A 14,133-nucleotide genomic window follows, 5' to 3' on the forward strand; every position below is an offset into this window, starting at 1 on the left:
ATCAAACAAATTCCAGTGAATTGATATGGAAATAAAAACGAATATGCGGAGAACCATGCAATGGTCTTGAATGCAACAAAACAGAATAATGTGTGAATTTCTGATTTCAACTGTAATTAAATCACAATAAAATAAATTAAATCAGTTGTGATTGCTGGAAATCTCTCTCTGTGGGGAAAGTGAATAAAAATAGTTGGACTGGTAATGTTATTTTCGAGGAATTTTCCATCGCGGTGTTATGCAAAATAATCCGTTAGCTACTGCTGATGAATTTATATGAATAATAATGTGTGGTTTCAAACTATGGCTTCAAATCAAACTAATAAATAATTTTTTCACGATTCTGTGATTATTATTAGCTATGCGACTGACGAATTTGTCATTTTGTCGTCTGCCATTCTGACCTTTTCGATTGCTACCTGTCTATATAGTAAGTATCTCTATCGATGCGATGCGATGCGATCTAGCCATCCCCAATTAGACATCCTCAATTAAGTGGCTCGACCTTTTGGAAATCGCTGGTAAAAGTCCCTTGTCGCATGCGGCGTCTTTGGTGTGCGATTTTCATGGCAATTATTTGCAAATTATGCAGCGCGTTTTGCAACAATTAACAAATTGCACTTATTCGCCGCCGACTTCAGCAATCCAACTTGCTCACTCTGACGATGATGATGATGATGTTGATGTTGATGTTGATGGTAAATGTTTGCAATGTAAATGTTTAACAATCATTTGCACTGTGAGCAATCATTTTGGCGCGTGTGCCAAGTAAATAATTAACGCGACTTTAATCGTTCGTGGACTGATCACAGCTCCACTGATTCATGTCATTCACATAGTTCTAATAAGTCAGTGTCGGTATCTGTGTGTGGCTGCCACCAAAAGCAGTATAAATCATCTTGGGATTTGTATCTTGAATCTCACTTAGTAGTAAACCCATTCAAGGTTTTTTAGAGGGAAAGGGTTACAATGTCACAATGAACTATGTATGTTAGTAATGATATTTCAAAATGTCAGCGGATAGTTATTTAGATATTTTAGGAACTTTTAAATATTTTATTCATTTATATAGGAATTTATATAATGATATATATTTTTGCGCCAGAGAACCCTATTTCCTACGCCTCTGATGTAGAGTCGGGATTGACTCACTTTGTTTTCAATTCGAGAAGATAGATTGAACGGTTAGACGGACAGCAAAGAAATTTGCTCTATAACCGGTTTCAGACAGACAGATAGTCGGCTATTTGCATGCAGTTAACGGGCCCCACCGCACCACACCCACTCGACCCACCCACTTTCTGTGGGGGCGATGGGCGTTGGGCGGTACAACATCGAGCGTGAGCCACAAGTGAATGATTCTTATGAATCACTGGGCAAATGCTTAATGAGTGACGACGGTGTCACTCGAATCTGATTTAATTCAATCGCCTGCAAAAAGGGTTGCGGACATTTGGTAGCTTATATGTACATATGTACATAAGTACATATACATATGTGGGTGGCTTTGGCCCACTCTTAACACCCGATTTGAAGTGGTTGCCCTGCATATCGAACTGGAACATCCGGACACTCGAAACATATAAATGAGCAGACTTTCTGATGGGTTACTCATGCAGTTATGAGTTGGTCAATGGTCTTGAGGCACTGCGAAAGCTATTGAGACCAATTAAAATCGGTAGAAATTGGCTCAAAAATGCAGAAATATATACACAAATACCAAATATAGCTACGTGTCATTTAAGAAGTTACCTCACTGATTGTATAGTAATTAAGTCGAAAGATAAGCTAAACCAAGTTCTCATACGTGATGCAGACTGAATCTTTTCGGTGAGGTTTTGATAAATGTTTATCTTATCTGTCAGAAAAAGTGCAATTGATTTAATTAAGTGCTATTCAAACATTGCCTTATTTAACTGGCATGTAAATATAAACCACTAATGCCTTGAACACGTAATTCCATAAATATAATAATGAAAATAAAACTATCTCAAATAACAGTTGGTAAATTATAAAAAAATGCATGTTCCCTACAGGTGTTAAAAAATCTCGAATTAATAATTAAAGACTTTTGCATAGCAATGATTACGCCATCGAATCATTATATATAAATGAAAATATTCCATCTATGGAGCCAACACGAGCCCCTCGAAGTTGAGCTGGTCATCAAATTGTTATTGGTTCACTTGCTGAAGGTAACTAAATAATGACTATTAAATATTATTTATTATTTATTGTATCTGATTGTTTATTGTCCATGTGGGCGTCTGCCTCTCAGTTTGCCACATGCTCGCCACATAAAATACTTCATCAGGGGGCGAAGGGAAACCAGTTCCGAGTGCCGCAAATGAAATGCCACAATTTTACTAAGCGATTGCAGTGGTCGTGAGCTCAGAAAGCACCAGACTTCAGACGGTAGAGATGGCATCGTGACCAATCTCGAAAGTAATTAGCATTCGAAATGAAACAAGTTTCTAGTTCTACTGCCTGCACATTCAATCGTAGAAGTGGAAATCTCATTAAAAAAGTTTTTTTATTTTTATCACACTACTTTTGAAGACTACATTTGATGATGTCATTCAACAGCTGAGCTTGAGTTAAGTCAAAACAAAGAAACACATCAGATAAGAAAAGTTGAAGAAGATAAACATATATGGGGCTTAAAAGTTTGGAGTTTGCAAATTGAAGCCATAGAAATGACATTTATTGAATATTTAGCTCTAAAGTTTCGTTATAATATTCAACCATCGACAAGTGCGAGGATAGCAGTTACTTTATGCTAACCTAAGGTTTCTTAGTGGGATCAACTCTACTGCTGGAACCTCACGACCCCATCCACATGTGGGATTCGAGCCCACTCACACACTCACAGCGGATACGTGATATGCGTCATGCGAACGAGACGCGTTGTTTACGGAGCAAGCGAAGTCGTAACCAGAGAACAAAGCCACATCAGAATGCTCTGCGGCTGTCGCCGCACTCGCAGTGCGAATTCGCAATCAGTTCGCAAGTGGGAACCGATTCATTCAGATGGCAGCCGCAGTAGTCCAAAGTTTCGGCCAGGAGGAGCTCTTCGTCAGCCGGGCCACAATTCAGTTGCAGTTGCCCCAGGGCGGAGCCAGTTCGCCCATCTTCGAGTGGCGCACACAGGTGGCCACGCCCACGTCTGCCGCTGATCCCGCCCACGAGGAGAAGTGCATTAGTGGGCACCAGAGCACGGAAGCTGCCACGCCCAAGAGCAATATCTACACGCCCCCACGAATCCTGGGCACGGAGGCGAAGCGCAAGAATCTGCCCCAAACGTTGAGCAATTTCTTCGAGGCGGAGCGCTACTCCAGCGCCTGGAATCGCGTGACCAAATAGGCTGCTCTTCCAGTCCCAATCCGAGTTCCAATCCCGAAAACCAAACGAAGGGAGGCCTAATCGATTAACCCATTAAGTGGCAAGAGCTGCAGGATAGTGAAATTCCATTCCGTTGCCAAAAATTCATGCCCCAAAATTGCTTACCGGATTCGGGAGTCGGAATGGGAGGATAGAAATGGCTGCCCAGGGCTAAACCAACTATGTATATAAGCATCCCATGAATATTTATGTGCCACCCTCCTGTACCCTGATAATGCAATAAAAGTATTATTTGATAGATAAAGCGGAATTCTCTGAGCAATGTCGCCCTCCCAAGGGGTTAAACTTCATTAGGGTCCGATAAGCAGGGGCCCAAATGACTTTGGGACTTGTTGGCGGATTTTCAGCTTTCTGCTACGTCATCAGTGTGCATAAATCACGGCTGAACAAACGCACGAAAATTACAGGGAGTCAAAGAAAAATCGCACGCCTCGCCGGAAGTTCATTATGGTAGCTCAAAGCGGAAGTGCCAGCTACACACACACAAACACACACTCATACTAAGAAAACTGGTGTCCGCGCGTTTTCACGCTCTCTGACCCGCGGAAAAGCGGGCACCTGCCGTGAAAGCACCTGCTAATTTATCAGAGAGACAGCGCCCTGTGGCACGGGCCAAAACGCTCCACCGAGAGCGGCCAGAGTTTCAAGGTGGCTGGCGAATCGATTAGCCAGCCAAACAGCGAAGCAGCTAAACAGCCAAAATCAGAGCAAGCCAAACGTGCAATGCACATGCAAGCCATCGCCAGCGGCAAGAGCTGAGCCACACTGCGAGAAAATATCACTTGGATTAGTCACCACTGCGATAACAGCAGCTATTTGTTGTCATTTATGTGGCAGTAAACCCCAACAGAATAGCCCTATCATTAGTATGTGAATCATTTTTAAATTCAGTAATAAGCAAGAAAAATTATTTTAATTGTATACTCTGATAACGATACGATGACAATGGATTGTTCAACTATTGCCGTTAAATGTTAATATTTATATTTTTAATTAAAACAGATCAACTTGTATCGCGTTTCTCTCAGTGCATGCAGGGTTGTCAAGTGGCTGTTGAATCAATGCAGGCTGCGAGAAGAGCCTCGTTCGTCCTGGCGCAGTGTGCCCAATACGCGGAGCGGGTGGAGGCGATTCTGAATGTGAATGTGGATGTGGATGGGGGCTGAAGCTCTTAAGGATTGCCATAGAAGGTTTATCACGGCTATGAGCAGCTGTCAATGAAGGTTGCTCGTTGGCGTTTCTTGCCACCTTCAAAAGTTACAGCGAGGCGGCCATAACTTGGCACAGTTTCGGGCCCAAAGCAAACACACATACACATGGACGTACAGATACACACCTACACACATGAGGGGGCCATGTTTTAGCTAATCAAAAGCAGCTCTATCCCCAGGGCGAAACCGATGTGGACCAAGCCCAAAGTGCCAACATTATAATGCTATGTGCTTGACCCAATTTCGCAGAGAGCTATACCCCCGAAAATCGGACTGGGAAACCTTTAATTTAATGGGAAATGTTTCTTAAACTAATTTTCGCATTTATGAATTTATAGCACTTGCTTAAGTTTGTCGACACTATAACATTAAAAAATCTTAGAGCAACTTCGTATTCTCTGCTTGTTACGACAAGTAGGTACTTGAAAGTTAAGAATCATTAAAAGCATGTGTTGAATATGAGCTTGGGTTATTAACTTTGGAGTATCCCATGAAAAACCCATATACATATAAAAAAGGTATTCCAGAAAGTTAACGTTTAATTTGATGAGTCAACAAAGGTTTTTCTTTGATCAAAATAGTTATTAAAAACAATTGGGGCTTGCACACCTTTATCCATTTTTCGTTTCTATTAAAACGTTTAGTTATGTGGAAACCTGTAATAAATCAACGTATCTTTGTGATTTTCTACAAATTTACAAGTCAACTATTGGTAATAATAAATAACACAAAAGTTTCGAATCAGAAAACATACATAAATAGCTTTCTTGACTAATCTAATTTGTAGGAGACATAATCTCTTTAGTAATACTCACTAGACATCGATTCATATCTCTTACTAATTTGCGATTAATTTGTTTTCAGGCAGTTAAAGCTAGTCATAAATATCTTGAATTCGTTTCACCTCGCGATATTAACATAATGAAAACAAACAAAATTCGAGATCAACTATGTTTTCATAGTATTCGAGAAAGATTTGCTTACGCAGTTCGCTGTGAATGACACTCGATACCGTTGTGCGAGATTGCATTTGCTAACCGGTTTTCTAAGACTTCGACCACAAAACCCCGGATGGCATGAATCATGCGCACGATAAGGGCGATTCATTGATATCCAAGTGGCAGTACGTGATTCATTTGTGACTTGGATCCAAGGCGGGATACCCAATCCTGTGGGTTTAGCTCACCTGAGCTGACTCAGTTGCAGCTGGGAGTGAAATGAATGCCGAATCGGAGCCGCCAGACAGGAGGGGGGCAATTAGTGGCCACAAGGATGTTAAGAACACTGGCCATGGGTGGCGCTTGTGTCCGAAGGGGGAGGATATGTCAATAATTAAAAAGGCGGCCAAATGTTGTCATTTCAGCTAGAACCGAAAAGCCCAGCGAAAGCACAGCGACACAGAAAAATACATAGTAGTGAACAAAAAAAAAAAAGAAATGGCTTGGAGGCAGGAAGGAAACAAACTTCCTGCCACCCACACTAGCGCTTTTTTGTGCTTCTGTTGGTTGAGTTTTTCATCGTCTCTCTCGTGGCTTTTAGCATGCAACTCACACGTCCTTGCCAGGACGCTATTGTTGATGTTGTTGTTTTTGTTGTTGCTGCTGCTGTTGTTGGCATTTTGATTTATCGATTTAAATTTCTGTGTTTAAGGCGCTGTGCGTGCTCGTTGTGCTGCCTTCAATTTCGTGGCTTCTAGTCTCGGACTTTTCCGCTGCCGCCATTTCGTTTTCGCTTTTCGGGGGTTTTCCAGCTTTTCTGCTTTTCTTCTTCCGTTTGTGTTTCTGTTACTGTCTTTGTATTTTTGTATTTCTCAATCATTTTTCAAAATGTTTGCCCACACTCAAACATACAAGCGCACACACAGCCGCAAAAAGTTAAACCAAGTTTTTGGCCGCCTGCCGTTTAGGTCGAGGTCTTTACTTAACTTTATATTCTCCTTCCTTTTGCTTGTTTTTTTATTTCCTTTTTTTTCAGGGTCTGTCCCGAGCCACCCACTCACCCACACTCACCCACAAAACGCCGACGTTGAGAGCCTGAAACGTCGTTAACAGCCACGTTTGCGTGTGCTGGCTCAAGCGCACACACACACACACACACGCACACACACAACCTCGCGCACTAGCTCACATACTTATACTATATTTCAACCAAGAGTGTGTGTATTTTTGTTGTTATTATACGGAGAGCGCGCTCGCAATTTGGGTCGATGGTAAAATAGAAAAGCCAAAAGCAAGGCAAATACACACACTCACACAACCATACACACTGTCAGGAATTTCTATATGTACCTACATATATATAAATATATATATAAAATTTCGAACAAAGGTCGCTGAAGAGAAGACCAGTGCACATTTATATAGAGGTAAGTACATACGTACATATAAATAAACGTACATATGTATATGTTTGTATGTATGTATGTATGTGCGCGGGTGACCTGAGTTATGTTCCCTCGTCTGTCTGCATTATTTTTCACTGTGTGTACGTCCTCCGCCGCTTTTTTCGTGGACTTTTTCCCGCTAGTTTCATGTTAATTGCTCGTGGCCCGTCGCTTGTTCCAGCAATCTGCGTTAATTTTAAAGCCTGATTTACACACAACAAACGCTGTACTGAATGTAGTTGCACTTGTACTTGCGCAATTGCGGATTGCAGTTTTTTTAATTCGCAGGACACGTCCCGCCTTCGAGTAGTTTTGTGTGTCACGAGTGCTCCGATTTGGTGGGGGTTTATTTGCTTGTGCGGATGGTCGGGAACTGGAGGAATGGAATTAAATGGAATGGGTGGCCCGAAAAGGCAAACAAAGCGCTGGATTGGATGGGATTTACCGCGTTGGCTTATCGAGGCTTGACATCATCAACATCCATACCCATCCGGAGATTTGTCCGTTGACATCGTACCCTCTCCGTTTTATTTAAACAAAGGAGTCAACTCTAGTCGATCACATCCTTTTTGCCCCGAAACTTTTCCAGCAGCGGCAGCCACTTTGTGACAGGACTTGGCTCGGTTGAGTCATTAAAATGAGAAATGGCTCCGGGCTCCGTGTGCAATGTTGGGCTTAATTGTTGGCCAAAATGTGACTGCGCCGCTTACGGGAGCAGAAACACAGTCGCCGTGGACAGGCTGGCTGAATCAGGGGCATAAGGTAGAAAGGTTGCTGGGGCGCAAAAGGTTGCAAAGGTGCAGAATGTGGTGGCAAGAGCAGCAGCTTGACTTTCGCTAATGTGGCGCAGCAAGGTATATATATATCTATATATATATATTTATTCACATATGTGAATGTTTGCTGGGCGCACATTAACACGCTCTGTGGTGCATACAGAAAAAATATATATTTCATCGTCCAACTGCAGACAGTTGTTCCATTATGTTCATTTGCAGTCGCTTATGCTGCGGCCAGGATAATTTATGTTATGCCATATTCCGTATACGCAACGCATACGAGTTTTACGGAAATTACTGTGGTTCTTTCGCCTCAGTGGCGGGCACTTCAGGCATTGCGTTACGTATACGAAGTGTAAGCACATAAATATCACTCATACGCAGTGTGGTTGCAAAATAATTGCCATAGATCCGAACACCGTTAACATCTTAACATCGTTCCTGTTTACAATGCCAACGGAAAGTTATAGTAAATATCAAAAGAACTTATCTAACAAACATTTTGTAGTCTTCTTGTTGTTAAAGTAAGAAAGCTTTGTGAATGCATATGTATATATGAATGTATATGTTAATTCAAATTGCGTGTGTGGGCGAAACAAATATGTACCTGCATCCCCATTAAACATTTGTCTGATTCCGCGCCTTGAACTTTTACCCGCTATCATTTCTCAGCACTCACACCCGATTCCAAGTCATCGATGCCCCATGCAAGGCAAATTCAATTTGTCTTCGCTGAAAAGTTTAACGCTGGGATCCGCCCAGCTGAAAACTTCTCGCCCCTCGAAATTGAAAGGCTCATTTAAATACGAATGCCATTAGTCAAGCAGCACCCACACACCCACGTTCGGATGCAAAATTCCACATATGCGCAGGAATGACTTGGGATGGTATTAAAAAACCAGAGTAGGAAGGAGACTCACCATTGATACCACGTTGATTGCCTGCATTATCCTCATCGGAGCCGGGCACTGCATTGGAATTGAGCTCCGGATCCTGTTCCTGGTCCTCCTCAAGGCCAAACATCTGCTCCCCGGACTGAAAGGGGTACATGATCTCGGCCTCGTCCTCGCCGGACGTTTGGGATGGGGCGCCCACTCCGCCCAGGACATCGTTGTGGTTCTGGTTCTGATTTGGGCTGTTGCTGTTGCTGCCACCGAAATGCTGCTTGGCCGGCCTGGGCTTGGCGGCATCTCCGAGACCCAATCCCTGGGTGGTTAGGCAGAGCAGCAGGATGCTGTAGATCGGCAGGCGGAGGCAGCGGCGACTTCTGCAGCGACTGCGGCTACTTGGGTGGAGCAATTGCTCCGCGGAGGCACCACGAGATGATGTTGCAGATGCTGCAGATGTTGCTGGTAGCTGCGCTGCTGTTCTGCTTCTTGTCTTTGCTTTCGTTATTGTTGTTGCTGATATTGTTTTTAATGTTAATAATACTAAGCGCTTGAAAATATTTACACACTCGTCCAGTATCGTAGCTTGGTGTTGCTTGTTCATTGCCAGGTCACTGGGGGCGTGGCCTCGTAGGCGCCCCCTCCGCCGGCGACTATTGAAGTCTATCGTTGTGCTGCTGCTGCGGCTGCGGCCTGCGGACAACATGTCGTCGCTGTGGCACCAAGTGTTGCTGCTGTTGCGGCTTGCTGTTGCTGCTGTTGCAGTTGTTGCAGTTGTTGATGCTGCTGTTGCTGTTGCAGTTGCTGCTGCTAAGGCTCCATGATCTTTAGCTGCGGCTTTCCGAAGCAGCTCCTGGACCGCTGCTCCACCCACTGCTGCTGTTGCGATTGCTGGTTGCTGCCTCTGCTGTTGCTGTTTGCTGCATGTTGTTGGCTGCAACATTGGACCCGTTGGATTAATGTTGTTGGTTGGTTACTTGTTTGATCGGTTTGTTTGGTTTGTTGGTTTGTTGGCTTGGTGTTATGTCGATTCACTTGCAAAACCGTTTGTTGTCGTTGTACGCTTTTGATTAGACTGAGTTTAGGTTACAGTTTCTCGCTTGCTGTCAGATCTAAGCGATTCATTTGTATCACACAACTTTATATATACACTATACATAAATAACAATTAACACGGAACGGAGAGAGCGGAGAAATTGGGAGCGGGCGCGGTTGCTGTTGCGGATGCGGATGCGGATTCAGGTTGCTGTTTCCGCTGGTGTTGCTGCTACATCCGCTGCTGGCGAGGCTAACAGGAGCCTCGGCATTTCCATTTCCACGGGGCGCGCTATTCCCCTAGATTTTCACACACCCCCGCCTCTTGTGGTATTTTTCACGCCACCTTTTTTCAGGCTTTTCCGTTTCACTTCACGGCTCCCTCACGGCTACTGTGCCACTGCTGCTGCTGCTGCTGCTGCTGCTGCTGCTGCTATTCCTGGCCATTTGTCTGAGGCTTTTCCGCTTTTCCGACGCGGTCTGCCCCTGTGTGCGTGCCCGAGTGTGGAAAAGTTTCCCTGAGTGGCCGCTGCGAAAGCTGGAGCTAAATCTCGGTATCGGTAGCAGTGTCGGTCTGCAGCTGGGCTACATCACGCTGCGCACTCTGCTGGCGTTGTGAGCGCTGGCTGCCTGAGCCTCTTTTTGAGCCTGGCCAGGAGTTGGGCTGGAAAACCGACAGCCAACGACGGCCGAGGACCGAACCAAGACCGACCAGGATGCGAGCCTGGAAGCTCGGCTTTCCGTTCCAAAACTGCTTGAGGAGTGAGGGAGAGAGTACTGCTGCGCCTGCGTCGCTTTTGTTTACATTTTCGAAGGCTTCGCTCGATGACTGTTAAGGCTCAAAGGATGCCTGTCTGTGGAAAGAAAGTGGCAAGGATATAGTTTAATTTGTTTAAAAAATATTTAAGCTATTTTGTGATCCTCACAAGCTAAATAGTTTGCTCTACAAACTGATTTCTAATTCATTAATTATTCACAATATTTCATTCACACAATGTTGTTATCAAAAACCAATTTTTATTTTTCCATGTATCAAATGAAAAGTTGGCTTAAAAAATAAAAAAAATTATTCTAATTATCCGATTTGCTTTGTACCATTGAACAAAATAAATAGATGAAATATTTAGGCGTAATTTTTAGTCAACTAAAAACAAATGAACAAATTTTATTAAGTAATATAAAGTAAATTAAAAATATATAATTAAAACATTTATAGTTCTGTTACAAATATTTTTATAATTTTGATTTTTGTGCTAGAAAATAAAATTAAATAAATTAAACCATTTGCAAACTTTGTATAGTTTTAAGAGAAGCAGTTGGTTGGTTCTTATGCTCGTAACCAAAAAGCGTAAGATTTCTTAACAAAATCATTGCAAGCTCTCTTGGTCAACTTTTCTCTTTGCCATTTTCCAGGCTCTCTCTCTCTCTGGTGCTCAATTTTCCGCACTCTCTATCGCAATTTTCCTGTCCCTCTCTGGATGCCGCTTATCTGCTAGGCCTTATCGCTTTTCTCACGGCTTTTTCTTTGCTTTTGCTTTCGTTTGCTGCTGTGTTTGTTGTTTTAGCTTACGCTTACAATTTTTACTTTCATTTAGGTTTAGTAGGTGACTCGCCACACACCCACCCCCGCCCACTTTCCCATTTCCCCGCCCACCGAGCGTTTTTTTTTACTGCTTCTGGCTGAATGTGCGGTTATGTTCATTGTTATGCTTTGAGTAGCTCCCGCTGCTTCTAGTCCTAGTCCTTTCTTTCTCCTGCTAATCCTGCCCATCCCCGCTGGCCCATCCGCTGCTTTTTGTCCTTTTTCCACTGTTATTTTTAGCCGTAGGCCAGAGTTTGTCCAAGAATTCAACGGTGCGGCTTTGTTATTAATTATGTTTTTCCCCCGCTATGTTTTATGTGTTGTTTTTTTTTTTTAGAAAATTGCGTAACATTTTTGCGCTTTCTTTGCTTTACATAATTGCCCCCTCAATTTAAAGAAAGCAACGGACATTTGATATTTTTTCTATAGTTCAGTTTTAGAGACTTTTTTGGATTTGTCTCGTGAACGTAGCAATAATATTGCAAGTTTGTATAGAAGACTTTAAACCATTACTTTTTTACAACAAAAGCCACAGCCGTAAGATATGCAAAGCAATGCAGAAATCTATGCTCTTTCATATGACCGTATTAACTTAGACTTGTACTTTTTATTTTATTAAAGCCAATAAAAGTTATCATTTAATCGCAGAAAAGCAGCGCTTTTATATAATTTGCACAAGCTATTTTACAAAAGGAGTCAGCTGGTAAGCATCGTAAAATCCACCTAAGAGCCCATTAGTCGCTGTTTAAGCCAAGCCAAAAAGAAGGGGGGCAAATGGAAACTCCTGGCTAATTGTTATATCATTTGCTGGGCAATTTTAAAGGGGTGGGGTCGCTTTAAGAACGGGGTCGAATCCTCGTGACTGCCGAAAGTCTGACTGTTAAATTTTCTTCTTGACTTGACCAGTCGAAAAAAAAGAAGGCAACCTGAAAGCATGAAGAAACTCTGCACACACACACACACACACACACAGCACACTCACAGATACACGCACACACACACACAAGGCAGAGGCAACGTTTTGACCTCTTTATGAAAAAGGCCTCAAGCACGAGAAGGCTCAGACTCACACACACCAACGCACAACAAGCACGAACGGGGCTGCCATTAGTGTTTCTGCACTCACACAGACGACCGAAAAAACGCTTTGCCTCGGCCGCCTCAGCCCCCCTCATTCGCCCCATCATTTTTGTGGCTTTTTATTGCTTGATTATATAAAAATTGGCTTTTGTATATCATATTTTGTTCACCGTTGCGGCAATTCGTTCATTTCATCTCCCTCAAGTACGCCCGGATGATTGGGGCACTTTCGATTCCTGAGGTGAGCTTTTTCGATTTGGCTTAAGTTTTCCCTTTGATTTCAAACTGCAATCAATTTGCCAACACCTCGCGCACCAACACACGCACACAGACAGCGCACACGGTTAAAAGTTTCTGCACACACATACACCGAGCAGGAGGACTATTGGACGCACCATCCGCTCCTTGGTCCTGCGAGGATGTTGTCAGCACAGCGCCCGAAAACGATTTGGGTTCCCTGGCAGGCGACCACGAGTCCGGAGGCCACACACGAAGTCAATGGCGGGCCGAATGTGCGACGAGCTGAGCCGAAAGGATAACGACTTCCAGGCCGCTGGAGGATGGGGCGAATTCAGCTGGCCAGGATCGGGTTTGGTTTCACTCTCAGTTTCGTTTTCATTTTCATCTGCTGGCTTTTAGCTACGAGCATCGCTTCGATTTGTAATTAATTAATTTACGATAACTTCCGTTCGCACATATTTGCATTAACAACCCATCAGGACGAGCATTTCCTGCTGTCGCTCTCGGGTTTCCAGTTTATAGCATACTTTCGGGGGTACGAGAGCCGCCAAAGAGAGCGAACGCGCAGCTGTTTTCTCCACTCTCATTCTCCCCCACCGCACCCACACAAACAGCAAACGCCAAAAGAAAGAAAGAAATAAACGTTTGTGCATGCGTTACAACCACTTATACAGACACGAAACGAATACACACACACACACACACACGCGGACACTCTCCACGCACAATTGTATTTTGATTATGCCCGGTTTTGGTACGCCGCATACCTCGGATACTTCTACGCACAACAATGCCAAATCCCCGACCCCAAAATCCAGTAGCTCCACGTATCTACCCAATGCCCCTTACACCGCAGGATCCCCTCGGAAAACCCAATCCAATCCAAGCCAAGCCAAACCAACCCCACGCCCCATTGATAGCCGCCAAGTTTGCCGTCACATCAAATATTTATTGCGAGAAGGGAGCGAAACAAGTTGGAACGAAATAGTCGAAAATTCGGAATTTAAAATTTAACTACGACTACTGCAGAACTTTTCGCGGTTGCAATACATTAAGGTCGACAGCGCACACCTCAATGAGACTAATGACTTTGGTATAATTTCTAATGGCTAGAAGAGTAGGCAGGAATCTAAAGCTTTATTTAAATATTATGTAGACAGAAAGTTAATTAAAAATCGAATAATTATGTTGCTTTAACATATTGATTTAAATATTTTATTTTACTTGCAACTTCGTTGGATTTTTCGCAACTAAGCCAGCCGTTTTATTCATTGGATACGTCGTAGTAACCTAACCAAATCTGGCAGTCATACATTTTAATCTCGACTAAGCCATTCCTAATTTCATTATAATAACTTATGCAAGCCGTGGCAAGAGGAGAAACTCAATCAGCTATAAATATGCGTGGAAGGAAACAACATCAGCTTAAAACCAAAATGAATCTTAAACTGAGTGTTCTTCTTTTCTTAGTTTACAACTTTGGCGTGAGGTGGTCATTTGCAAGAGCGGGAGAAAAATAGCTTACTTTTTAATT

The 14,133-nt window shown here is 43.2% G+C and overlaps 2 protein-coding genes and 1 long non-coding RNA gene across 8 annotated transcripts in view; 1 reads left to right on the plus strand and 2 right to left on the minus strand.

Annotated features, from left to right (window-relative positions):
- Nckx30C overlaps positions 1-12,816 on the minus strand; it is a 34,984-nt gene extending 22,168 nt beyond the window's left edge. For 2 of the 5 annotated variants that reach the window (NM_001273367.1, NM_164869.3), the window contains exons 1-2: positions 12,728-12,816; positions 8,696-10,551 (exon numbers count right to left, since the gene is read on the minus strand). In NM_001273367.1, coding sequence (NP_001260296.1) covers positions 8,696-9,605 — 910 coding nt within the window. In that variant the 5' untranslated portion in view covers positions 9,606-10,551; positions 12,728-12,816. The remainder of the gene's footprint in view (positions 1-8,695; positions 10,552-12,727) is intronic. The other 3 variants (NM_001201832.2, NM_164870.3, NM_143754.5) reach the window with 2 other exon arrangements.
- On the plus strand, positions 2,966-4,270 carry CG13117 (uncharacterized protein). 2 transcript variants are annotated; one of them, NM_001273369.2, is made up of 1 exon: positions 2,966-4,270. In NM_001273369.2, exon 1 carries the CDS (start codon positions 3,031-3,033, stop codon positions 3,361-3,363), a length of 333 nt encoding a protein of 110 aa, NP_001260298.1. In that variant the 5' UTR covers positions 2,966-3,030; the 3' UTR covers positions 3,364-4,270. The 2 variants fall into 2 exon arrangements, with proteins under 2 accessions (NP_001260298.1, NP_609307.1); NM_135463.3 differs by having other exon boundaries at positions 2,966-3,650.
- Positions 12,817-13,366: 550 nt separating the features above from the next.
- On the minus strand, positions 13,367-14,106 carry lncRNA:CR46529 (long non-coding RNA:CR46529). Its single transcript, NR_190038.1, has one exon. It is a non-coding gene; the product is annotated as a long non-coding RNA:CR46529 (long non-coding RNA).
- Between the last annotated feature and the right edge of the window lie 27 nt (positions 14,107-14,133).

Source organism: Drosophila melanogaster, chromosome 2L (assembly GCF_000001215.4).
Source record: "Drosophila melanogaster chromosome 2L".
In the NCBI taxonomy this organism is placed as follows: Eukaryota; Metazoa; Arthropoda; class Insecta; order Diptera; family Drosophilidae; genus Drosophila; species Drosophila melanogaster.

Coding starts and splice junctions, on each gene's coding strand:
- CG13117 (NM_001273369.2), top strand. CDS start 3,031: ATGGCAGCCGCAGTAGTCCAAAGTTTCGGCCAGGAGGAGCTCTTCGTC.